This window comes from Astyanax mexicanus, chromosome 13, assembly GCF_023375975.1.
Source record: "Astyanax mexicanus isolate ESR-SI-001 chromosome 13, AstMex3_surface, whole genome shotgun sequence".
Lineage (NCBI taxonomy): Eukaryota > Metazoa > Chordata > Actinopteri > Characiformes > Acestrorhamphidae > Astyanax > Astyanax mexicanus.
In genome coordinates this window covers 47,278,250-47,306,183 of record NC_064420.1, presented here as the reverse complement: position 1 = coordinate 47,306,183, position 27,934 = coordinate 47,278,250, and the positions used below count along the sequence as shown (strand labels likewise).

The window sequence follows — 27,934 nt, the reverse complement described above, 5'->3', positions numbered from 1 at the left end:
ACACCCAATTACACACACACACACACACACACACACACACACATACACACACACACAGTGCTGTCCTGCCCCTCAGTCTGTGCTCTGGTAGATCATTCACTCCCATAAACTCTCAGCAGGAGAACAGACCCAGCCGGACCTCCCGGAGCTCCAGAACCTCTTCCAGACCCTCCAGAACCGGAGCAGCAGCAGGTAAACCCTCTCCCACACACTCCCACACCCTTCCACACACCCAGCAGCTCCTCTCAGACCGGGATTTTACCAGTAAAGCCTCGGGTCTGGGCTGTGGGAGCTCTGGATCTCCTGAGAGTTTCAGCGCGTCACGGCTTGTTTACACTGTAGCTCCACTTATCTCCTCTCCTACACTCCATATAATACACCTCCATACACTAATTTACCTTAAATTACCACATTTAATCACCATTAATCACTTTAACATCTACATAATGAACAATACAGCAGCTGAAATTATTAGTGAAAACAGGTAATTACAGTATATTCACTGTATTAACCCTTGTGTGGTGCATACCTGTCAAGTTTTAGATTTAATAATAAGGGATATTTTCCTCTGTACGCTTAAAGCCGTCCCACCAGCCCAACGAAGGTTCAATATCCTTTACATTTTAAGACAGGTTAACAAAAAATCTAAAATAACCACAAGTGAACCACTTACACACTACAGTTAGATTATAAGAATCTGAAATGTTGTGGACATTCCTACATATGTCATTCTTTTAATACAGCCAAATTAAAAATCCTTTTCTTTAAAAAAAAAATATAAGATTTCATGTCTTTTTTGTAATAAATGCACTCTTTTATATGATATATTTTTTATTTATTTAATGGATTTAAAATTGAACAAAGAGTGCACAAATTCTGCAAAATGACTGTTGGTGACCTAAACATAGTATCATGAGCTTTTACTAAAAGGACATGGACCAGATATGTTTCATCAGTAAAAATTAGTCCTAAGGGGCCTACAAAATAATTTTTAATTAATACTTCTTTCTTTTGATCACTCCACCCCTGATTAGTTCAGTTAATTTCGGTCCTCTCCACATTTCTAGTTAAACTGAGTCACAAGCTGTAAATTTGTTTATTTTAAAAGGTTTAATCTGTGTGTTTTATTTCGGAGATGAGTATTTTTATGCAGCTATCAGAAAAATCTCATCACAGTTTCCATGATTAGCCTACCGTTACCTTTCTTTAAGAAAAATCGCTGTATATCCAGATCTGTTTTAACATCAGCTGCTCCAACTAGCTGCCTGAACTCACAGCGACGGGGGCTTCCCCACACTGACCCTCCTTTGCAAGCTGATTGGCTATTTCTCCTGAAAGGCGGGACTTTCTCTTTGATCCGGCTCCACGATTGGTTAAGAGAAACAGAGCGGTCAGTGCCCTGTCTCCTCAATAATATATATTTTTTATTTTAATATAATACGGGAAATTTACGGGAAAATACTAATACGGGAGGACGGCGGGAAAGAGGAGTAAAATATGGTAGTTTCCCGGCCAAAACGGGAGACTTGACAGGTATGGTGTGGTGTTCATATTTTTATTACTCGTTTACTTTGTTACTTGTATTTAATTCAGCAAAATTAAGCAATTCTACATTAAAATGCTTTACACATGCTCGCTTCACCTAAATTGCAAGCAATATAAACAGCTTACATGGTTAATATTTGCCCTTTACCTTTCTTATGTTACATTTCTTTCAAAAAGTGCTACTCTTTTTTTTATTAGTTTTTTAATAAAATGTAAAAGAAAATGAATTAAACTCAAGATATGAGTAGAAAATTTGATTAGTTTCAAATTTACAAATGAAGCAATGTTTATTAGCCCTTGGCCAAACATACTGTATGTAATATAAATGTGTAGGGGGGGGGGGGTGTACAGTGTGTGTTTATCGAAAATGTGTTTTGATATATGTTTTTCACAAAAAATGAGCCAATGCCAATGAGTTTGAGTTAGAAAAAATATTTTTTTAGTATCATTTGATGAAAAATGAAAACGGGTCCCACAGACCCGAACACCACACAAGGGTTAACTCATTTAATTTTGATTAAAAACTAAGATTATATTGGAAATTCTCATCAAAACAGCATAACATACATTATATAACAAACATAGCAGATAGCTTTAAATATTTACATGCTGCATTATATATGTTTTTGTGTATAAAGTAAAAAATAAAATGTTTCCAAGCTTTCTTAAAGTTTCTAGTAGTTTATCTTTGTACATATGTGGATGCAGTGACCTTTATCTGCTTATAGATATATCTGATCTCTTGTATATATACATATATTTATTTATTTATTTATTTATATATACTTCTACAGTTAAACCATTAGTTTGTCACTGTTCAAAACCATTAACACATTTATATTTTACATACTGTAAACACAACACATATATGCTGTGAAGGCTACTGCTGTAGTAGATCACTTAAAAATGATGAGTTTCTTTGATTTTACCAAATTGAAAACCTCTGGAATAAAATCAAGAGGAAGATGGATGATCACAAGCCATCAAACCACCAAACTGAACTGCTTGAATTTTTGCACCAGGAGTAAAGCAGCATAAAGTTATCCAAAAGCAGTGTGTAAGACTGGTGGAGGAGAACATGATGCGAAAATGCATAAAAAACTGTGATTAAAAACCAGGGTTATTCCACCAAATATTGAATAATATATATTGAAAAAAATACCATCGAAAACATTATGACTGAACTGGCACTCATCAGTATCGGCCCAGGAATAGGATACTGATACTCCCTCTGTTGCACATGCGTATTCTGGTTCGTTTAACCCTTTTAAGTTACTACATGATTCCTTATGTGCTACTTCACAGCTTTTGCACCAGGAGTGGAGTTATCTTAAAGTTATCCAAAAGCAGTGTGTAAGACTGGTGGAGGAGAACATGATGCCAAGATGCATGTTTAAAACTGTGATTAAAAACCAGGGTTATTCCACCAAATATTAATTTTTGTACTCTTAAAACTTTATGAATATGAACTTGATTTCTTTGCATCATTATTTGAGGTCTGAAAGCTCTGCATCTTTTTTGTTATTTCAGCCATTTCTCATTTTCTGTAAATAAATGCTCTAAATGACAATATTTTAATTTGGAATTTGGGAGAAATGTTGATCGTAGTTCATAGAATAAAACAACACTGTTCATTTTTTAGTATCAGTATCAGCCCAGGAATAGGAAGAGCTCCCTCTGTTGCACATACAGTACAGGCCAAAAGTTTGGACACACCTTCTCTTTTTCAATGCGTTTTCTTTATTTTCATGACTATTTACATTGTAGATTCTCACTGAAGCATCAAAACTATGAATAAACACATGTGGAGTTTTATGTACTTAACAAAAAAAGGTGAAATAACTAAAAAAAACATGTTTTATATTCTAGTTTCTTCAAAATAGCCACCCTTTGCTCTGATTACTGCTTTGCACACTCTTGGCATCATTCTCTCAATGAGCTTCTCTAAAAGAGGTGGCCACCTGAAATGAAACGTTTTCCAACAGTCTTGAAGGAAGGAAGGAGTTCCTAGAGGTGTTTATTAGCACTTGTTGGCTCTTTGCCTTCTTCACTCTGTGCTCCAGCTCACCCCAAACCATCTGGATTGGGTTCAGGTCCGGTGACTGTGGAGGTTCAGCTCATTTTTTATTAAGTACATAAAACTCCACATGTGTTCATTCATAGTTTTGATGCTTCTGTGAGAATCTACAATGTAAATAGTCATGAAAATAAAAAAAAGCATGGAAAAAGAGAAGGTGTGTCCAAACTTTTGACCTGTACTGTATATATTTTGGTTTGTTTAACATTTTTAAGTTAATACAAGAAGACTAATCAGTCAAGCAGAAACATTTCAAGAATTTTGAAAGTATCCTCAAGTGCAGTTGTCGCAAAGAACATAAAAAAAACATCATGCCTGCAGACAAGCAACAGTAATACACATTATCCTGACGTAACATTTTTGTTATTTGACTTCATGACCAACATTCAATCCAAAAAAATATGTCTATTGACTAGGGGTGGGCGATATAGCCCTAAAATAATATCACATAATTTCATGTTTTTTTTTTTGTTTTTCTTCGCGATAACGATATTCTTGGCGATATGACAGAACACTTAAGCACAAAAATTATTTCAAGAATACGCTCTGGCAACAAAATAAAAAAAAATTAAATTAATTTTTGCATACAATATGACATTGCACACCCCTAACTGAGATATTTAAAAAAAAATACAAGAATTTGGTCAGATTTGTTACAGAAGCCAATGATCCAGAATGATCAGTCATGATACTAAAAATTATGCACTCTCCATATATCTCCAACATATATCCAAGATTAAAGTAAAATAAATGATACTGGACAGATATAATCTCTAGTCTCTAGTAGATATATAATGGGAAATAATGAGAACAGTGTGATTTTTTCTTTTCTTTTGCTAAAAACAGTAAAAAAGTAGTACCCTGATGTGATAATTAGGGGTGGGTGATATGACACGACATTTCAAGGTATAATATAATTTACAATATTCAAAAATTTAAGCGATATGATATGGCACACCCCTACTATTGACGTTGGTGGTCAGCTGGGATGATGAAACTGGCACTCATCAGGATCGCCCCAGGAAAGGAAGAGCAAGAGTTTCGTCTATTGTACAGGAGGAGTTCATCAGAGTTTCCAGCCTCAGAAACCACAAGTTAAAAACAGCTCCCTAGATAAGAACATCTTAAAGCTTCTTCACAGAGTATTTTGGTTAGTTTAACACTTTTAATCAGAGGTGGAAAAAGTACTGAAAAATTGTAATTAAGTAAAAGTACGTTTACTTTGCTAAAATTCTACTCAAGTAAAAGTAAAAGTACCCATCTAAAAATCTACTTGAGTAAAAGTAAAAAAGTACTCAATTTAAAATGTACTTTGAGTAAAAGTTACATAGTTACTTTTATTTATTTGATGTAAAAAAAGTACAAATCATAACTTAAATCTTTTTAATGAACTATTATTCCAAATAATAATTTGGACCTTTCAGTATTTGCAGTATTTGTTCTGACCACCCCATAAAACATTTTTAAGAACAAGTGGTATAGGTTTTTATGATCTATTTTTTTTCTTTACTGTTAAAAAGTTAAAAAGTTATGATCATATAGGTGACTATAAACCGTATTTTAATAGTTTTACAGTTCATTATTATTTTTTAACTCTCCATTGCTATGCTTTAACTGATATTTGCATGTTTTGTTTTTAAACATTTAAACAGATTGTTTAATGTTCCCAATGAAAACTTAAGGAATTATCATTAAAAACATGAAATCATAAAGAATGTTGGTTGGTGCACACGCAGTGCCGTAAAGATGCACATATCGATGGGTAGCATAACTCGACAGAACACCGCTTCCCCCCAGCTGATTTATATAGTGACATAGCGTCTCTCCCGCTAACCGTAATAATAAACACTGCTGGGAAATGTTCAGCTGCGCTGCCATGGAGAACAAAACTCTTTTTTTTTTTTTTTAATTCAGACAATTCGTTTTTTTTCCTCAGCATTTTAGTTTTCCAATGTAGTGAAGTAAATTGCTTGTGCTATTTTAAAAACTACTTAAAAAATTACAAATTACTCATAAAATCTACTCAATTACAGTAATGTGAGTAAATGTAATTAATTACTTTCCACCTCTGTTTTTAAGTTACTACATGATTCCTTATGTGTTCCTTCATAGTCTGGATTATCTGAAAAACATGTTCTGCTGTTGTTTTCTGTGTAACTCGATTATGCCACATTTGCGTCTTTGTGTTTCTATTATGTGTCCTAAACGCCGAGCAGTAAATAGAGGCCAGTTGTCCAGTTATGGAGGAGGTGTTTACTGTGTAAACCCGGTGGGAACTGGTGTGTTACAATGCCCTTCATGGCCTCCTTTCGTGCCACAAACCTGTAGATCCAGTTCTGTGGAGCTCAGCAGGGCAGCAGTTCTCGTAGAGGTTGGAGTCATCAAACCCTGACCCTGCTTCTCCTTTCAGACGCAGCGTTGATGCGGCCTGCGCTGTCCTGTGGGAACTGGTGGAACCGGGGAATGGAACGGTAACATGGCGCATTATAACCAAGTAAGTCCTGTATTATAACCTCGCTTTACTCTTCACCTCAATACCGCAGCCTGGAATCAACATTTCAACATTTCTACATTTCTCCTTCAGCCTCCACCGTCTCCCTCGGCCAGCGACGTCAATCTGGGAGCTTCAGCCAATCCTCAGTGAGTCTGTCTCAGTTCTGTATCCAGAATCTCTGTATTCAGCTTTTTATATCTACTATAGAGATTACTGCAATAAACTATACTATACTATACTGCAGTCATTTTTAGACCTTTTTTATATGCTGCTGCCGGTGTGGTATGGTAATATAATAAAGCAATTACGCTCTTCAAAGAGGAGTACATTTTAATTATTATTATTTATTTGGTTAAAAAGTATCAGATATTGGAATTAGAACATGAACAAGAAAAATAAAAACTAACATGACTCATTCACATTAATGGGCTCTTGTCTGCTGTACAAGAACACACACAAAAAAAATTAATGGGCAATTGGAGTGGAGAAATGATGTAAATCATGTCCAACCATAGTTTAGTAGTAATTCTGTATTTCTGTAAACTACCAAAAATGACTGGAAACAAACTTTTTTTTTTGCATTGAATTCCACTTAAAAAGTTAAGATTTTTTTTAATATCTCTCCTGTTTTTTATTTATGTAGCATAAATATAAGAGTTGACATTAATATTGCTGTACAAAAACAATAATGGGCAATTTTGAGGTGTGGAGTAATTAATTTAAATTATGTATTATCGATTATTGTGACAGTTCTGTATATTTATAGTCCAATATATCCAATGAAAAACAATTATCTCAGTTCTTGTCAGTTTTTAGTTTGCTACATAATTTAAACAGGCAAACTGCCCTTTACACTTTGTTAAAAAATCTTGATTAATGGATCAATCAAATTTCACCAAAATTACATGAAATATACTTTTACATTGAATTCCAATGAAAGTTAATAAGGTTTTATCTTTCTCCTGTTTTTTATAATTATTTTATTTCTCATAAATATAAGAGTTAACATTTGTATTGCTATACAAAACAATAATGGGCAGTTTTTAAGGTGTGGAAAATTTTTTATATAAAATATATATTTTATATATGTACGATTATTGTGAAGAGAGTCTAGTTTTGTAATAAGATGAGAAATTCTCTTCATATATGCATATTATATTAGGGGTGGGCAATATGGCCCTAAAATAATATCACAGTATATTATTATTATTATTATTATTATTATTATTATTATGAAAGTTTTATTTATTATAAATATATGAGTTTTTTAATTAGAATACATCTATATATGTTTCTTTTCTTTTCATAAACAGTAACTTGCCAAGACCCATGTGTAACAAAACAAAATAAATATCAATAATAAAGTAACCTAACGAAAAAAGTCTATCAAAAGGCTGAAACAAAAAAAAAATGAAAGTAAATTGAATAAGTAGCAAAACAAATACAAATGTACTACATTCAGAAATATTGCGACTGTCAAGATATCGTGGGAATTTTTGCCAATATTATTCCATATAAGGTGATATGGCGCCCCCCTAATATATAATATGTATTAGAGTGACTGTATATACTGTATATATTATGTATATACTGTATTTTAATGTATGTGTATGATCCCTTTCTCAGTGCCAAGCCCACTGACTTTGACTTTCTGGCGGTGATCGGGAAGGGAACGTTTGGGAAGGTAAGCGTGTTGTGGAAAGCCTGTAATAGAGCTGAGAAATCATTAACTTCTTAATAGGAAATGTGCTGAACTTTGTTTACTGTGCTATCTTTAGACCGTACTGCAGCAGGTTTACACTGTACAGTTTAACTCTCTGCCCAAAAGCTCTACTAACACTGTGATATTTCTGACCCGCAGGTGCTGCTGGCCAAACTCAAAGCAGATGGAAAATTTTATGCCGTGAAGGTTCTGCAGAAAAAAGTCATCCTAAAGAAAAAAGAGGTTTGTACAGTACAATATTATGGGCCCTATTTTAGTGTACTATAGGTGAATTGTCAACTGTGCACCGTGCAGCTTGATTTAGGGCGTGTCAGTGTGTCTTTGCTATCGTAACGAAAGGAAAAGTACACCTTGTGCAGCTGCAGTCATTCCCTTTATGAGCCAGTTGAGCTCTGACTTGGCGGATTGCTATTTTAACAGTGCAGCTACCTGGATGTGTCCAACGCTTCTCAGCAGAGGAACAGCAATGTTATTTTATTCAGTATTCTGTTTAGTATTGATGTAAAAGTTGGGTTTGTGCACTGCTGCATGTCCTGCCCTGCCAAGATAGCAATGAATGTCTGACTGTGGGCGTCTGTCTAGGTTTTTTCAGTCAGTGGAGCACCTGTGTGGGTCCTTTATGGATTGGCCATGTACGTGTTTTTCTCAGACGTTCTCTGATAAAATAATTACAGGCTGAATTATCTACTATTTTTCTCTGAACTCTGTGGTCCTCCGGTAATTTTAATCCCGTCTGGATGCACATCTCTGAGTTTTGTCACCTCACATTTAATAAAATAGCTATTTGTCCACTGCTGCGCACCGTAATTACACTTTAGGCGTGCGTTTCCATGGAGATCCACGTAAAAAAAAACACAACAGTGAGTGGAAATGGAGGAGCTACTGAATATCCAGATCCATCCAGATCCAACATCCAGATATGGCTATAGTCCACCCTGTTTATTATGCATGACATAATAAAAAAATAAAGAAAAAAGAAAATAATAATATTAATAATAATTATGTGATTAAGCTGCGAAATATGTTTTTTGTGCCGTTTAAAGTCTTAGAAATATTGATAAAAAATGTAAAGGATTAAAAATCCTCGTTCTTAAGTAAAATTGTAATTTTTTTATAGTTATAAGAAACGCAAAGACGCGAAAGACGCAGTATTGTGGTAATAATGACCCGTATAAGAGCGCGTGTGATTGTTAGTGCGGTTGATTTGAGAAGGACAGCAGTCGTGACTCAGGTGTTGCTTTTCCACTGATCTAATCTAATCTGATCATATGTTCTAATGTTCTGTCCTTTGTACCGTGACAATCATTTCTAACTGCAGGTCTCAAACTTCTTAACATCTAACTTCTCCTTTAATGTGTCAGGAATTAAAAAATCACTCTTTTACTAAACGAGACGTAATTATAAATAAAATCCAGCAGATTCTGGTTACAACATCTCAGAGTTCTCTGTTCTCTAAACTTAAATAAACTAAATGTTTTAAAATGATTTATTGTTGGTTTTAAAGATTTAAAAGAAACTTTTTTAAAGAAACTAACTGTAAAATAAAAAGTTTTCTTTGTTATTAAGGTGGGAATGTTTTATCAGTTTACAGTCAAATTAAATTTCATCCAAATTCTGAATAAAACAAATCTGTTGGATTACAATACACTGTAAAAAATAAAGTTTTTTTTTTACATTTTTATCCAGTTAAATTTTATAGTATTTCCCTGTAAATCTGTTCTCTGAAATAAAAAAAAACTTAGATTTTGTTTTGCACTTAACTTTTTAAGTACCCAGTAAAATTGTACAATATTTCCCTATAATACTGGAAAAGAAAACTGTTAAAATGACAAGAAATCTGTATAAGTGGAATACATGAATTATCTGTTTTTAACAAATTCATCCATCAAGTTCATCCAATTGAATAAAAACATTTTTTTGGATTAAAAAAATCCCTTTAAAACAACAAAATTAGACTGCTTTTTAAAAAAATCTGTATACATGGAAAACATGAATTACTTGTGTTTAATTGGCAATTTTAATAAAAACTCATCCAGCTGAACAAAAACAAATCTGTTGGATTTACTTTTAAGAAATGAAAGCAACATTTTGCATTCAACTTTTTAAGTGCACTATAAAAAATGACTGTTATTATGTAGAAATATCATTGAAAATATGCAGTATTTTAACATGTTTCTGTCAGTAAAAAAAAATGAGAAGTTGTGTTTATATTTCTTTAGGGGGCGTGTCCGTGTGAGTTATCTCTATTTTAAAAGCCTGGCTTTGAGAACAGCCTGTTCTTTTAGTAAAAGAGCCAATAGAGTGTTGCACAGATGACATAGCTAGTGTTTTTAGTTTATGAATTAACAGAAAAATAAATGTAAATGTAGTAAAGAGTTGTTGCTTAAATTCTCTAGGTATTTTAAAGATTAAAACATTAACAGATGCCCCCTTTCCTATTGGTTCTTGGCACTCACCATCAGTGTGTAGTCTTTCCCCCTGGGCTAACTCCTTTAATTCATTTTCAGTGACATGTACTGAATTTAAGTTGATGTCACTCAAATTTACAATTCAGAATTGTTGATTTTATTTAATAGTTTTAGTTAGATTCCCCCCTTTTACCATTGGTTCCTGGCATCCTCTATTTGAGGGGTTTCAAAACTCATTTTCACCGAGAGCCACATCGGCATTTTAGCTGTCCTTAAAGGGCCAGATATAACTTATAAATGTAACAAAATTAGGGCTGGCAATGTTAAAGTGTTAACGCACGCTCTTAATTTGGAATCAGTAATGCATTACTATTTTTTTAACCCAAGTTAATTAAGGCACCAACTTCCTCTTTAATCTGCCCCACCCAATGCACTGATCTGTTGTCTGGCTGAACGATTGAATGGCGCGCTCTGAACTTCCAGCTCTGACCCGGTCAGAGAGCTCTATTTCTCTCTCTCTGTCTATCTCTCTCTCTCTCTTTCTCTCTCTATTTCTCTCTCACACTGTCACAGCCAAACTGAGACATTTACAATCCAATTTATCATGCATTATTTATTCCGGCACCCTGCCTTGATTTTATCTCCCCTCAAACATACAAGTATATACTATTATTTTAATGAACACCACTAATATACAGTAATTGCATTTCACATTTCGTGAAAATGCGTCTGAAGAAAAACAAATATGATTAATCGCAGTTAATCACAGAATTTTGTTGTGATTAATCTGATTAATTTTTTTAATCGATTGACACCACTACTAAACAAAATGTAACCAAATATAATGTAAAATAAATGTTTTACTTATTCAATTAAAACATTACATGGAAAAAAATATGTTTGCTTTTTGCTCTGTTATAAACTATTCGAGTGAGTAAAAAATAACATCAAACACAAGTTATAATATTAACTTTGATCAAAACTGACATACTGAAAAGAGGCTTAATTAGTATAAAACCAAACATTGTGAGCTGCTTAGAACATGTGACAGATGCAGCACTTCACATTTTTTACTGCATCAGCCTTGCATCTAATTAATAAGATGCTTTGATTACAGTAAACATTTGTCTGCAAAATTACGGCAGCATTTCCACATCAGCGACTGAACTGCTGTGTAATGGCGGCAAGCTGTAACTTCGTGGGTAACACAATCGACATGCATTATGGGAAATGTAGTTTTTTGTCACAGCACGCTTCTGACCTGTTAATTTTTAGACACTAAGACCTTTAAAGCTCTCGCGGGCCACATAAAAGTACGTAGAGGGCCACATTTGGCACGCAGGCCTTGAGTTTGACACATATCCTCTATTTGCTTACTGAGTGTGTGACGCTCCCCGTCAGTGTGTAGTCACTCCCTCCTATGCTACCTCCTCTAAATAACCTCCAGTCAGTGACGCTCCCCTCCCCGTTCGCTGGCTGTGAAACAGGACTGAAATGCTGTTAGTAAAGCGGTGAGGATGAGCCAGTCATATGGGTCCATTGTCTGTAATAAGTGAAAGTAGTGAGAATGAGCCGCTGTGTGAGCAGATTCTCACCACAGCTCTCCTGAATCTCCCACACTGTACCATTGTCTCACTGCAGCATCCGCCGGACAATGCTCTTCTGTCTTCTATAGAATATATTAGTTAACAGGTGATCAAATATCACAAATAATTGCATAGTCAGATTTCTTTATTAATAATTGAAGTAATCGATAAATAAAAACATAAATTACTTGTGTTTAACTGGCAATTTTAAGAAAACTAACTGTTAAATACAAATACTGGACAAAACCACACATCTGTTGGATTTACTTTTAAGAAATCAAAGCAACATTTTGCACTCAACATTTTAAAGTACCCTATAAAAAAGTTATTTTTAATAATAATTTATTTTTTACCCAGTAAAAATTACACCAATAAAACTTTGCATAAGTTAAATACATAAATAATGCGTTTTTAACAGTTTTCAACTGATCACTTTAAGGAAACTATCTCTGGAATGGAGTAATCAATACATGGATTGACGACAAAAAAAGTCATCAGGTTCATAAAAAGGAATAGATTAATAGTCTATATTGATTATTAATCAGTTACAATATTAATTGCATTAGAAATCAGAGCTTTTTTTATAAATACCTGTGCTATATCATTGAGTTGATATTGAAGAGATATTTTGTTATTAGTTTTATTTGCAAACTAGTAATCGATTAATCAGTAGAGTACTCTATATGGGTAAATATTTTTCAGACTACACACACTATCAGTTATCTTAGTTAAATAGCAACTTCTCACATGTTTGAAATATTATTTAATGTTTATATTATTATTATTAGGAATACTCTGCATGCTTTATTAGGGTTTTTTTAACAAACTAGTAGCTGTTTAATTTAGGTGATTAATTGACTTACCCAGAGTTTTAAAAAAGTAACATTTTAGTTTTATATTAGCAATAGACTATTCTTTATAGATTAATGGTTGTTTTCAAAGGAATCATATTGTATTATCAGTTATATTAGTAAACTAGTCATTGATTAATCAAAGCTATTAATTGAATCACTTACTAAGTCATCAAGTCATAGGGTACTCTATTGTGTACAATACTTTAATATATGATATATTTAGTCATATAAAGCCATATTACCGATTAGCTATATTTGTTATTGAGAAATTCTTTGAATAATCATGTAATAAAGAGATCACAAGCCATGACCAAAAGCCATCAAACCAAGCTGAACTGCTTGATTGTTTGCAGCAGGAATGGCGTAAAGATATCCAAAAGCAGTGTGTAAGACTGGTGGAGGAGAACATGACAAGATGCATGAAAACTGTGATTAAAAACCAGGATTATTCCTCGAAATATTGATTTATGAACTCTTAAAACAGGGGTGTCAAACTCATTTTGGCCGAGGGCCACATTGGCATATTGGCTGTCCTCCGAGGGCCAGATGTAACTTATAAATGTAATAAAATGTAACCAAATGTAATATATGTAAATGAATGTAATTACTCCTTAATGTTAAATAACTCTCAATATATTATTTATTCAATCAAATATTACAGTTGCATGGAAAAAATGTTTGCTTGTTGCTCTGTTAACATAAATCCTTTTAATTTGTCATGTCATGAAATCCAAAAACTCCATCAATCAAGAACCAAACTATTCAAGTGAATAGAAATGACATGACATCAAGTTATATTAACTTTGAAATTATTAACTGAAATAAGGCTTAATAAATATAAAATCAAATTGTGAGCTGTTAAGAACATAGCATTTCCTCAGATTTAGCAGTTCCTCATCCAACCACTAGTGGGAGCTGCAGCAGCAGCACCACAAGTCCGCAGTCTTTACTGAGTCAGAGCTACAGCCCAGCCACGGGCTACAGGGCTCAGCTCAGCCAGTCTGGAGCGTTTTTAAAATTTTTAAGTTCTTCTGTGTATGAAATAAAGATTTTTGTAACCGAATAATACAGCTCTCTACAGTTCATCTTTCAGCCCAATCACCTAACAGCAGCCGTTTAGAGCATGAGTCACTGCTGGGATTACATTATAAACAGGTCAGTTATCGCGCTGCTAACCTCAGGATGTTTATAACTACGGAGTTTAGTGGACACACCACGGCTGCAAGGTTAGACTGTTGAAGGCTACTGAAGACTATTAAAGGCTATTGGAGGATATTGAAAGGGTTATTGGGGGCAGAAATCAGTAAAGGCTGGTTAGATAAGTGATTCACCTCCTCGTCCTTTACTGCGGTGAAACTGCGACTAGCGCTGTCACAGTGATGTTTATTAACGTCATTAAAACAGATTTTGTCAGCTATTGTCTTATAAATATTTACACAGAACTTATATCTCTCCTAAAAAGCGTTTATTTTGGTCAGTAACACTCTTCGTAACACAAAAGGCATACCGGTCTTTCGCCTTGAAGCACAGCCGTCCGTCTGCATCAACTTCTCTTTTTCTGGACATTATGGGATAAACATTTATATGTCTCAATTCCACCCGCGAAGTTACACCTTCCCTCCGGCAGGGTTTCCACATCAATGACTACACTGCCGTGTAGTGGCAGTAAGCCGTAACTTTGCGGGTAATACAATCGACAAGCATTGTGGGAAATGTATTTTTTGGTCAAAGAACGCTTCTGACTTATTTATTATAGACACTAAGATCTTACAAGCTCTCGCGGGCCACATAAAAAGACGTGGCGGGCCACATTTGGCCCGCGGGCCTTGTGTTTGACACATGTGTCTTAAAACATTATGAATATGAACTTGTTCTCTTTGCATTATTTGAGGTCTGACAACTCTGCCATTTCTCAAGTCATTATCAACCGCTTTATTCATAAACGGTCGCGGGGTGGTGCTGAAGCCTATCCCAGCCGGCATCGGGCGGAAGGCAGGATACACCCTGGACAGGCCGCCAATCCATCGCAGTCTGCCATTTCTCATTTTCTGCAAATAAATGCTCTAAATGACAATATTTTTATTTGGAATTTGGGAGAAATGTTGTCTGTAGTTTATAGAATAAAACAACAATGTTCATTTTACTCAAACATAAACCTATAAATAGTAAAATCAGAGAAAGTGATTTAGAAACTGCTGAAGTGGTTTCTTATTTTTTCTCCAGAGCTGTAATTTAAATTTAATGCTGTTTTGTGTCTCCCAGCAAAAGAACATCATGGCGGAGAGGAACGTTCTGCTGAAGAGTCTGAAGCACCCGTTTCTGGTGGGCCTCCACTACTCGTTCCAGACCCCGGAGAAGCTGTACTTCGTGCTGGACTACGTTAACGGGGGAGAGGTGCGTAACCCTGGCAGGAGGACCAGGCTGTAATCCTGTACTACATGATTTCTTATCATCAGACATGTTTACTCTCCAGCTGCACCAGGATACCACCCATCTTTCTGTATGGAAACCGAGTTCAAACACAGTTCAGATAACGTCTGGCTGCACTGAGAAAAGTAGCTAATGCATTTCCAATCATGTGGAAGTGATTCAAACATCAATTAATCAATTAACTTAGTAAATTTAGTTATATTCTCTATCAGTTAAAACTAACCTACCTATTTTAGTCCTAACAGTACCTCAATAGTGCTATTGCAGTCCTAACTGTACCTCAGCAGTGCTGTTCAAGTCATAACTGTACCTCAGCCGTGCTTTTTGGGTCTGAAATGTGCCTCAGCAGTGCTGTTCCAGTCCTAACTGTACCTCAGCAGTGCTGTTCCAGTCCTAACTGTACCTCAGCAGTGCTGTTCCAGTCCTAACTGTACCTCAGCGGTGCTATTTAAGTCATAACTGTACCTCAGCAGTGCTGTTCCAGTCCTAACTGTACCTCAGCAGTGGTTTTCCAGTCCTAACTGTACCTCAGCAGTGCTGTTCCAGTCCTAACTGTACCTCAGCAGTGCTGTTCCAGTCCTAACTGTACCTCAGCAGTGCTGTTACAGTCCTAACTGTACCTCAGCAGTGCTGTTCAAGTCATAACTGTACCTTAGTAATGCTATTTAAGTTCTAACTGTACCTTAGCAGTGCTATTCAAGTCATAACTGTACCTCAGCAGTGCTATTCCAGTCCTAACTGTACCTCAGCAGTGCTTTTTGGGTTCGAACAGTACCTCAGCAGTGCTGTTCCAGTCCTAACTGTACCTCAGCAGTGCTATTCCAGTCATAACTGTACCTCAGCAGTGCTATTCAAGTCCTAAGTGTACCTTATTAATGCTAATTAAGTTCTAACTGCACCTTAGCAGTGCTATTCAGGTCCTAACTGTACCTCAGCAGTGCTATTCAAGTCCTAAATGTACCTCAGTAATGCTATTTAAGTTCTAACTGCACCTTAGCAGTACTATTCCAGTCATAACTGTACCTCAGCAGTGCTATTCCAGTCATAACTGTACCTCGGCAGTGCTATTCAAGTCCATAGTGTACCTCAGTAATGCTATTTAAGTTCTAACTGTACCTTAGCAGATTTAAGTTCTAACTGTACTTCAGCAGTGCTATTCCAGTCCTAACTGTACCTCAGCAGTGCTATTCCAGTGTGATTCTGCTGCTGGTGTTTAAAAATCTTTCTATGAGTTTAAAAGTTCTTTCAGCTGAATTACATTGGTTGCCAAATATGTAGTCCAGGCCTAAAGCAGTGTTTTACCTTTTTTCAGTTATTCTTTCATCTTCAAAGAGAGCGATGCTTCTCCGAACCACGGGCTCGATTCTATGCCGCTGAGGTGGCCAGTGCCATCGGCTACCTTCACTCCCTCAACATCATTTATAGGTCAGTAACTGGTAGGGGTTATTTTTCCTTTCCACACTTTTCCTTGTAGTTTAAATAAAATAAAAATAACACTTTTAGGGCCCTAATTTAGCGATCTTTAGGTGAGCCATTAACCATGCACCTCTCAGCTGGATTTAGGATGTGTCAGGGTGTCTTTGCTATCATAACGACGGGAAAAGTACACCTTGCGTGGTTCAAGACAAGCAAAAGGCATGTTGTACTAATTCTTGTAATGATCATGGGTGTCACTTGACATTCCCTTTGGTGAATTGCTATTTTAATGGCGCAGCTACTTGTATTTGTGAATTGTCCATGGGAACAGACAAGCTATAGAAAGCCTTAATCCACATTCAATGCTGGAGACCCCACCCACATATCCCACAAATCACTGCAGCATTTTTAGGTTTCATGGATATGGCAAAAGCTGTAAGATACAATACTTATACAGCTCTGGAAAAAAATAAGAGACCACTTAAAAATTATAAGTTTCTTTAATTTTACCAAATTGAAAACCTCATGAAGGCATAAAGTTATCCAAAAGCAATGTGTAAGACTGGTGGAGGAGAACATGATGCCAAGATAAAAACTGTGATAACAAACCAGGGTTATTCCACCAGATATTGATTTCTGAACTCTTAAAACTTTATGAATATGAACTTGTTTTCTTTGCATCAGTTTTGTTATTTCAGTCATTTGTCATTTTCTGTAAATAAATGCTCTAAATGACAATATTTATATTTGGAATTTGGGAGAAATGTTGTCTGTAGTTTATAGAATAAAACAACAATGTTCATTTTACTCAAACATAAATCTATAAATAGCTAAATCAGAGAAACTGATTCAGAAACTGAAGTGCTCTCTTAATTTTTTTCCAGAGCTGTACTTACTGTCCCATGACTTTTGCCATGTCAGTATAGTTATAATGATTAGTAATAACCTCTCTGCCCGGTCTTGTCTGTATCCACTCAGGGATCTAAAGCCAGAGAACATCCTGTTAGATGCTCAGGTAAGGGCGCACTTTAATGACTCTTTATTGTGTTTAATAGACGTCTTGGCAATTTATTCTGAAGATATTATGGTCTGTTTCAGGGTCATGTGGTGCTAACTGATTTCGGCTTGTGCAAAGAAGGTCTGGAACCTGAAGCGACCACCTCCACGTTTTGCGGAACACCTGAGGTGAGACCTGTCAGAAAACTCAGTGAAGACATGATTGTGTGTTTTTTGTCTGTATCATCATTAAGTTTACTTAATTTTTGTCTGTAATTTCAGTATCTGGCTCCAGAGGTGCTTCGGAAAGAGCCGTATGACCGCACAGTGGACTGGTGGTGCTTAGGAGCCGTGCTTTATGAAATGCTCTTCAGCTTAGTGAGTTCCTGTAGTACATTATAGTGTGCTGCCTCATAGACATGTTTATATGATGCTAATAAAGATGATGCAATAGTTTAGAATTACTTTGGAAATAAGGGCTTCTATATACTGTGTAGTGTGGATGAATGCCTTGTGTATGCACAAATATTTAAGACGTGTCCCAGTTGCAAACTAATTATCAGCTATAATTGATTGTCGATTATTAAAATTTCAGTGTCAACTAACCATTAATTTGCAACCGCATTGCACTACAGTCTTCAAAACTGCCCAAACACAACAGATTACATATGGATACTGTCACGCCTGACCCTGTTTCCTGTCTGTCCTCGTGCCTGTGTTGTCCCACGTGACCCGTGCCCCTGTGTTCTGCCTGTGATTTTCCATTACCTCATGTCTCATTTGTAGCTCCACCCCTTCCCCAGGTGTTTCCACTCCCAGTGTGTTTCCTGTTTAGTTAAATAGACTTCCTCTGTCACTTGTCCTCTGTCGGTCTTTGCACTGTCCCCCGTTGTCTGTCCCTCTGCGTTTCTCTGTTCTCAGTGTTTTCGTAGCCTTAGCCCGAGTCCCTTGTTCTTTGTTTATCTTCTTGTGTAATTCTTGTTTTGTACAGTTCTGTTTTGTTTATCTAGTTTTATTAGTCTTTTTCCTTATATATTTATATACTCCGTTTAGTTATTCTTATTCTCTCTTGTTTATTCCTAGTTTATTTTCCAGCGTTTGTTTAGTTTCTTGTTCTCTAGTCTCCCTAGTTTGTTTTGGTTTGTTTCGCTGTTCTTTGTTTATTTGTTTATTTACTTATTTAATAAATTCTCACCTTACCTGTGAATACGTCCGCCTCCTCGTCTCTCTGCCTGGGTCAACCCTGACAGATACTTTAATTTGCAAAAACAGATAAGGTTTTATCTTTAATTATCATACCTTGATCTGTTTTTGCAAACTAACTCTTCATATTAACTTACTAAAAATCAGTGCTTTCCTCATTATCCACATCTTCTGAGTATGTATATGACATTTAATCCCATGTGCAGCTGTTTTTTTATTATTTTAAAATGCTGAAATAATTGTTGACTAATCAACTATTTAAAAAATATAATAATCAGGTTATCCAACTGCAGAAAACTATAGCCAATTAAGTTGCTAATTAGTAGTACCTCAGCAGTGCTATTCAAGTCGTCCTAACTGTACCTTAACAGTGCTATTCCAGTCTATACTGTAACTCAGCAGATCTATTCAAGTCCTAACGGTATCTCAGCAGATCTATTCCAGTTCTAACTGTACCTCAGCAGTGCTATTCCAGTCTATATTGTACCTCAGCAGTGCTATTCAAGTCGTCCTAACTGTACCTTAACAGTGCTATTCCAGTCTATACTGTAACTCAGCAGATCTATTCCAGTTCTAACTGTACCTCAGCAGTGCTATTCCAGTCTATATTGTACCTCAGCAGTGCTATTCCAGTCCTAACTGTAACTCAGCAGATCTAATCAAGTGCTAACTGTACCTCAGCAGATCTATTCCAAAGAAAACTACAGATAATTAGTTACTAATTAGTAGCTAATTTGGCACAGCCATCCCTGCAGCATCTAATATCTTAGTGGTCTGGTAGGCTTGTTAGATGCAACTACTCTCTATATTTTATCACTATTACTATATTATTAATAATAACAAAACAACATACTTGAAAACACAGTATTTTACACAGGAATTTATTTGCATTAACCTTCTATAAAACTACTGCATCACATGCTCCATGCAATTACGCATTATCACCAGAGAGGCCGCTAAATCCCTGAATCCCTCAAACTTACACACTGTCACTTTAATAATATTTTCTAACACATATAATTTTATATCTATATGATAACCTATACAGTATGTCAGAAGGTGATTTGGCATTTATTTTATATTTCTTTGTTGTATACTATTTAAACTTCTTAAATGATAATATGCTTAAATTACCTAAAAAATAATTTATTACAAACTTCATTGCCTTTCGAAATCAGTCCTTATATTCAAAAGTGGATCATTTTGAACCCTGATTCATAGATTTTATCATAGCTTAATATATCTGTTATATATTATAAGAGCTCTTAAGCTTATTTATCTGTGTGACCTGAATCTGAATTATTCCCTCATGTTTGGTACCTGTTTTATCATGTCTCCTGCACAGCCTCCATTCTACCGGCGAGATGTAGCAGAGATGTACGATGCCATCCTATACAAGCCCCTGCAGATGCCTCCTGGAAAATCTGACGCTGTGGGCCACCTGCTGCAGGGACTTCTGCAGAAAGACCAGCACCGCAGATTAGGAGCCATCGCTGACTTTGTGAGTACAGCCTGCCTACATCTTTTCAGGCTAAATATGCTTTGATATATGCATATATATGTGTATATACAGAATGTGTCAAATGATATTACTGTAGAAATTTGGTTTAATAGAAAGTCAAAACTAGGAACCATGAAGTAGTTAAGGTAACACATATATAGGTGCATCTCAAAAAAAGGATATCATTAAAAAGTTACTTTATTTTAGTAATTCAGTTCAAAATATGACACTCATATATTATATAGACGTATTAAACACAGAGAGTGATCTGTTTTAAGTGTTTATTTATTTTATTGTTGATGATTATGGTTTACAGCCAATGAAAACCCAAAAATCAGTGTCTCAGAAAATTATAATATTTTAAAGGATCAATTGGTACTAATTGGCAGTGTGGGCAGTGTGCCAAGTCCCGCTGGAAAATGAAATTCGCAGCTATATAAAAGTTGTCAGTAGCAGAGGGAAGCATGAAGTTCTGTAAGATTTTGCGGGAAAACAAAACTGCACTGAACTTTAGACTTGATAATAAAACACAGTGGATCAACACCAGCAGATGACAGACATGTCTCTCCAAACCATCACTGACCATTAGTAAATTTTGAATTATTAAAATAAATTAACTTTTCAGTGATATTTAATTTTTTTGAGATGCTCCTGTACATACAGGATACAACCTACATCAAAAGATCCTAATTCTGCTTCCATTACTGTTTTCTACTCAGGTGTTTGTAGCAGCAGTTTTTAAATATGTGCATGCGTTATTTGGTTTGCAGTTGGAGATTAAAAACCATGTGTTCTTCACTCACATTAACTGGGACGACCTTTACCACAAGCGCATCACTCCACCGTATAACCCCAATGTGGTAGGTTGCACGTCATTTTTTTGCTATTTTTTGCATTCTTTTACAAATATATACAGCTCTGGAAAAGAAAATAAGAGAGCACCTAAAAATAATGAGTTTCTTTGATTTTACCAAATTGAAAACCTCTGGAATATAATCAAGAGGAAGATGGATGATCACAAGCCATCAAACCACCAAACTGAACTGCTTGAATTTTTGCACCAGGAGTAAAGCAGCATAAAGTTATCCAAAAGCAGTGTGTAAGACTGGTGGAGGAGAACATGATGCCAAGATGCATGAAAACTATGTTTGTAAAACAGGGTTATTCCACCAAATATTAATTTCTGAACACTTAAATTCTCTTAATTTTTTTCAGTGCTGTATATAAGCTGAGCTAAAGGCTAAAGCTGTTGCCATATGGGTCAGCCAGACGTCTTCCTGTAGCAGTTTTGTCCAGTTTTCAAGAGTATTTTCAAGGTGTAAAAACATGTCTTTTTTGAGAAAGACTTATTCTTTTAATAGAAGTGTGTAAATGCTGCAGTAGAGAGTGCGGTAACATCATCTGTTCCAGTACTGCTTTACTACAGACAACGTTTTTTTCAATTAATATTTGTAAAAAATCTATTTTTTTTAAGTTTAGAGCTTTAAACAATATACGTTATATACAACATTATATTAACCTGGATTTCCCTGGGATTAATAAAGTGATCTATCTATCTATCTATCTATCTATCTATCTATCTATCTATGTTTTTTATTATGATATATTTTTCAACATGTCGACTACAAATGCATGGAGGCGGAGCTTACCGCTACAGTATATAACAGAGGGAAAAATCTTCTCTGTTCCATCCATCTAAGACCCCCTATTCAGCCTCACTCCATCTCCAGTAATTTGTTAACTCGCTATGCCTTGCCATGAGCATGTTGACCAGTGTTTAACCTCACTCACAAGATAACACCTCACAACTTATACAGATGTAGGCATTCCGAAGCTGTCTCCTGATGTCCCATGACATTTGACATGTCCGTGTATAATCACATAGGGGTGGAAAGTGTCGTGCCCATACAGTCAGCATTACTGATAAGATACGACTTGTAGATACGACTAGAACACTTGTACTGTTGACCCACTAAAATCATTTCCCCAGAGAGGTCCAGCCGACCTGCAGCACATTGACCCAGAGTTCACCAGAGAGATGGTGCCAAACTCGGTGGGCCGCACTCCAGAACTGACCCCCAGCCTGGCCAACAGCAGCTCCAACGCCTTCAGTGGATTCTCCTACGTCTCCAGCGACAACAGCTTCCTCTGAGCCTCCGAGTGAGGCCTGCTCAGGTGCCTTCATGCACTGACCGCAATCTCCCGCCTGCCTTACCCTGAAGATCCTGAAGATCCTGAAGATAGTGATGCATCTATTTATCATTCATTCAAATACGTTCATCATTTTCACGTTTAATAATACGTATTACATCAGAACAGTCAATGCCCAGAGTGTTTACACTGGAAGACAAAACTGTCCTTAGATAGGCTACATATTGGATTTCATATGACAGCTCTGGAAAAAATTAAGAAACTTTTTATAGGTTTATGTTTGAGTAAAATTAACATTGTTGTTTTATTCTATAAATTACGGACAAGATTTCTCACAAATTCCAAATAAAAATATTGTAATTTAGAGCATTTATTTGCAGAAAAAGAGTTTTAAGAGTTCAGAAATTAATATTTGGTGGCATAACCCTGGTTTTTAATGTTCTCTTCCACCAGTCTTACACACTGCTTTTGGATAACTTTATGCCACTTCTGGTGCAAAAAGTCCATAATAATTATTTTACAGAAAATGTTGTAAAATTAAAGAAACTCCTCATTTTTAAGTGGTATCTTATTCTTTTTCCAGAGCTGTATATCAGGGACTGGATAGCTGGCTAGCTAGTTAGCACTAACACCTAACCTGTGCACAGCTCTGAATCAGAAAGCTTAGCTTGGTCGGCTAGAATCTCTTTTAGATGAAAAGCGTTTTTTGTTACAAAAGTTAACAAATTAGTGCCCATTCCACCAGTAGAAAGCTTCACCGCAAGCGCCCTCGTGTTTTAGTCACCTGTGTGTTTTGCAAAGTGCTAAACTCAGTTGCCTAGAATGCTTTTTTGATGATTAGTTAGCTCAGCTAACAAATTAGGGCCCATTTCACCAGTAGGAAGCTTATCCATTTCAACTTTTATTTTTCCATCACAGCTTTTAATCCCAAGTCCCCTTGTGTTTCAGGGAATGTGTGTTTTGCAGTGTGCTCTACTAGGTTGGCTAGAATCCCTTCTAGATAAATAGTGTGGTGTAGCTTAGCAAGCCAGCTAACTAATTAGTGCCCATTTCACCAGTAGGAAGCTTATCCATTTCAACTTTTAGCTTTTAATTGCAAGTTCCCTTTTAGATGATTAGCCTAGTGTAGCTTAGCAGCTAACAAATTAGCACCCATTCTTCCAGCTTTCATTAAGGTTAAATAAGTTATTGCCAAAAGCAACAACTGTTTGTTTTGTGCTCTGCTGAACTAAATGAGTGGTAAACAATGTATCTAGCTATGGCTAATAAATAGGCATATGGCTGTTTGTTTTAATACAAGCAGATATAATATTTTTGATTTCTTTACTGGGGAAAAGTGAGAAAATTTTGGCTTGGTAGCTAAGCTAAGGTAACAATCAATTTGAATAGAAAGCTGATGCTGTTTGTTTTTTTTTATGTGTGATTTCTGTTTTGGTGGAATTGGTGCTAATTTGTAAGCTAGCTAGGTCGGTAGGTCTTTAATGTAGAAGCCAAATATACCAAATACCAAATGGTATGGCAGACACAACAAAAACGCCACATAACTGAAACCCTAGTATATAAAGTATATTTTTTTGTGGAAATGATGAACTTGTTTAAATTAAGTGAATTAATTGCATTACTTTTCTTGTTTCCAGTGTAAAACCTCAGAGCCATAAACCCAAACATCCCCTTAATGCTTAATAAGAATGTTTTATTTCCTGTGCCTTCTGGAGTAAACTACTGATGGGTTTAAAAGTTACACATAGAGGATAGAAACACTTAATAATGCTTTCCAGAAGTTTTATCGTTTAAGCATTATTATACATGGTTATGTGTCTCAATGCCTTAATACAGCCCCTTTCACACCAAGTCCTATTTTACAGCAATCAGCCCAAGCTGCAAGTGCCAACACCCCAGTTGCTGAGTATAATATGTAATTGGATCGGAGATGCTTGTGCCAACACCCCGGTTGTTGAGTATAATATGGGAATCAGCAAAAGCCGCTTATGCCAACACTTCGATTTCAGAGTACTATTAAAAGTGTCCCAAGCCACTTTTGCCAGGACTCTAGTTGCTGAGTATAATATAAGAAACAGCTCCCACCGCTTATACCAACACCCCAGTTGCCAAGTATAATATGTAATTGGATTCAAGCCACATGTGCCAACACTCTGGTTGTTGAGTATAATATTGAAATTTGCACAACACCCTGGTTCCTCAGTATAATATGGGAATCAGCCTAAATTGCATGTAGCAACACACTAGTTGCAGAGTATAATATAAAAATGGATCCAAGCCGCTTGTACCAACATGCTGGTTGCTGAGTATAATATAGGAATCAGCCCAAATTGCATGTAGCAACACACCGGTTGCAGAGTATAATATAAAAACAGATCCGAGCCGCTTGCTCCAACACCCCAGTTGCCAAGTATAATATGTAATTGGATCCGAGATGCTTATGACAACACTTCGATTTCTGAGTATTATATGGAAAATGTCCCAAGCCACTTTTGCCAGCACTCTAGTTGCAGAGTATAATATAAGAATCTGCTCGCACCACTTATACCAATACCCCGGTTGCTGAGTATAATATGGGAATCAGCTCGCACCATTTGTACCAACACCCCAGTCGCCAAGTATAATATGTAATTGGATTCAAGACCTGGTTGTTGAGTATAATATGGGAATTGTCCCAAGCCACTTTTGCCAACACATCGGTTGCTGAGTATATTATAGGAATTGGCCTGAGCAACTGGTCCCAAAACCCCATTTGGAGTATAAACCATATTTTGCCAAATGACACCTGTCAGATATTGAGTCTTAGCCAGGTGCTTCTATACCTAAGCCAAGTTCGGGCCGATGCTTCATGCCGTCTGGGTCATCAGCTTACAAATTTATTGACTAGACTGGTGTTGACACATGTTAAGGATATAGATGTGTCCAAATAAATTTGTGTTTCCAGCGCTGGACAGTAGGCATCCATTCCAGTAACAGAATTGGTAAACGTTTCATAATCTTACAGGGATCATCCTGGAATGCTGGTGTCTCTACTGTGTCCTACTTGGATACAAAGCCTACATTTCCTCGAAATTCGAAGAAATGTGGGCTAAAATTCACTAGAGGAAGAAAACTCAAGAGACTTGAGTAATTTCCATCAGGATCGGCAAGTGGACATGTAACCATATATATTAAGGGAGCAAAATTATTATGTGTATGACAATTTTTTTGCTTTGAGCTAATTACAACATGGATAATATTAATTTTCGTGTGTTATACTGAAGGCCAATGAAAGGGCCAATGATGGAAACAGCTGTTGAACACTGTCTATTTCAGAAATGTAGCTCATATATTGTTTTATTTTCATTGACTGTGAATTACTTCAGAGCATATAGTTAACTCAAACCATCCACCTGTCTGTTAACCTTTTTGCTCATTCTTTTTTTTTTTAGTTTTAGGGCAAATCTTATATAAACATTTCTTTTAATTTTTGTTCTTTAACAAAAACTCCAAGCATAAATACTGTAATTTTGAAAACAATGTATTAGTACTTGTAGCTTATCTTATAACGACTATACTGTTAATGTCAAAGTGGCACATTGATGCATTTAAGTTTTGTTTTTAGGAAAATAATACAAGTGACAATAATTAACTGTTGTACATGATTTTTGCGTGTTTTGAAGAACATGGTATACATATATACTGCCAGCAATTTATTAAACTCTCTGTTGGTTCGAAAGTTGTGCATTTTGTTGTGTGTTTTGGGTTAGTATTAGAGCTGTCAATTTTGATGTTTACAGTTTTTCTCGATTGTTTACACACAAATATTGGTACTTGAAACACAATGACCACAAAATGTAACTCATGCACCAACCCCCTGAACCAATTCTGCTAAACTACAAGCACAATTCCTGCTTTACACTCAAATTGCAGTTCTAAAACACACTTTTTCCAAAACTCTACACACAATTGTCATGAAGAAAATCTCTTGTTTTCACAAGGAACACACTGTTATTCAAAACTCTAAAGTTAATTGCCCTACTATGCACACTGACTCCTCACATGGGCAAACACCTAACATACATGTTTCCACTCAGGAATCAGAGCTTTAGCATAAAAGGGCGACAGGTGAGCTCTTCTGTTTTGGAGCAATGGAGGCCAATGTTGTAAACAGAGGCAGAGCCAGAGCCAGAGGAGTGAGAGTAAGAGGAGGACGATGGGGAGGACGAGGACGAGGAAGGCCAAGGACAATCATTTCTGATGAGATCCGAGCCACTTTGGTTGACCATGTGGTCAACCATGGCCTAACAATGAGGGAGGCTGGGCAAAGAGTACAGCCAAATTTGAGCAGGTACACTGTAGCATCCATCATCCGGACTTTCCGCAATGAGAATAGGTAAGAAATCTACTCTCACTACAAAACTGCAGTACTGCATATCAATACAGTACTCAATGAGTACAGTAGTACAGTATTACCTGTGGACTGTTCTGTAGGACATTGTGTTTCGAGTATTTGGGAAATGTATTCCTACACAGTATTTACAGTATTGCACTCTTTGTATTGCAGAACTGAAAGATTACCAACAAGAGGTGGACGGGGCCGTCTTCTGTCTCCTGAACAGGAAACAGAGATCATGAACATGGTTCTTGAAAATAACGCCATTACCTTACGGCAAATACAAAGAAAAATAATAGAAAACAATGTGATATTTCAAAATATTGATAGGGTAAGTTTATCAACGCTGGACCGTGTCTTGCATAGAAATAAACTGAGGATGAAGCAGGTCTACAGGGTGCCATTTGAGCGCAATTCAGAAAGAGTCAAAGAATTGCGATATAACTATGTGCAAGTACGTCCTATACATTCCCACCCTTGATGCATACTGTCAACATTGTATATATCATACATATTTCTTTCTATTATATTGTAATCATAATGATTGTGCTTCACAATAGTGACCGCTCCATGTCTACTTCTGATATTGTCATGTGTGTTTCAGAGAGTCCTTGAGCTGGAGGTGGATGCAGTGGAGCACCAGTTCATCTTCATTGATGAGGTTGGATTCAACCTCACAAAAAGACGAAGGAGGGGAAGGAATATAATCGGCCAGCGTGCCATTGTTGAAGTCCCTGGCCAGCGCGGAGGGAACATCACAATGTGTGCAGCGATGACCCACCTTGGCCCCTACAACACTGCCCATCTGATCACATTCCTGGACACCCTACACAACACACTCATTCCACCAGATCAGATAGACGGCCCAGAGCAGCTCAGGTACGTTGTCATTTGGGACAACGTAAGCTTCCACCGGGCTGCTCTGGTTCATAACTGGTTCACTGACCACCCACGCTTTTCAGTTGTTTATCTCCCTCCATATTCTCCATTCCTCAATCCTATTGAGGAATTTTTTTCTGCCTGGAGATGGAAAGTGTACGACCTAAATTCAGAAACGCGTATACCCCTTTTCCAAGCTATGGAAGACGCATGTGGAGATATAGCAGTTGATGCTTTTCATGGCTGGATTCGCCATGCTAGGTGATATTTCCCCCGCTGCTTGGCCAGGGAAAACA

General features: G+C 36.4%; 2 protein-coding genes across 3 annotated transcripts; both read left to right on the top strand.

The window, feature by feature from the left end:
- Positions 1-72: 72 nt before the first annotated feature.
- sgk2a (serum/glucocorticoid regulated kinase 2a) lies at positions 73-26,102 on the top strand. Of its 2 annotated transcripts, none has more exons than XM_049463161.1 (13): positions 73-192; positions 6,033-6,116; positions 6,207-6,262; positions 7,743-7,800; positions 7,978-8,061; positions 14,950-15,081; positions 16,430-16,542; positions 17,512-17,548; positions 17,632-17,718; positions 17,812-17,907; positions 20,078-20,233; positions 21,004-21,093; positions 25,389-26,102. In XM_049463161.1, exons 2-13 carry the CDS (start codon positions 6,099-6,101, stop codon positions 25,512-25,514), a joined length of 1,053 nt encoding a protein of 350 aa, XP_049319118.1. In that variant the 5' UTR covers positions 73-192; positions 6,033-6,098; the 3' UTR covers positions 25,515-26,102. The 2 variants fall into 2 exon arrangements, with proteins under 2 accessions (XP_049319118.1, XP_049319117.1); XM_049463160.1 differs by having other exon boundaries at positions 75-192; positions 22,224-26,102.
- A 100-nt stretch (positions 26,103-26,202) lies between these two features.
- LOC125806742 (uncharacterized) lies at positions 26,203-27,869 on the top strand. The gene is made up of 4 exons (XM_049486359.1): positions 26,203-26,759; positions 26,931-27,213; positions 27,364-27,638; positions 27,836-27,869. The coding sequence occupies exons 1-4, from the start codon at positions 26,515-26,517 to the stop codon at positions 27,867-27,869; spliced, it is 837 nt and encodes a 278-aa protein (XP_049342316.1). The 5' UTR covers positions 26,203-26,514.
- The last annotated feature ends 65 nt before the right edge of the window (positions 27,870-27,934 follow it).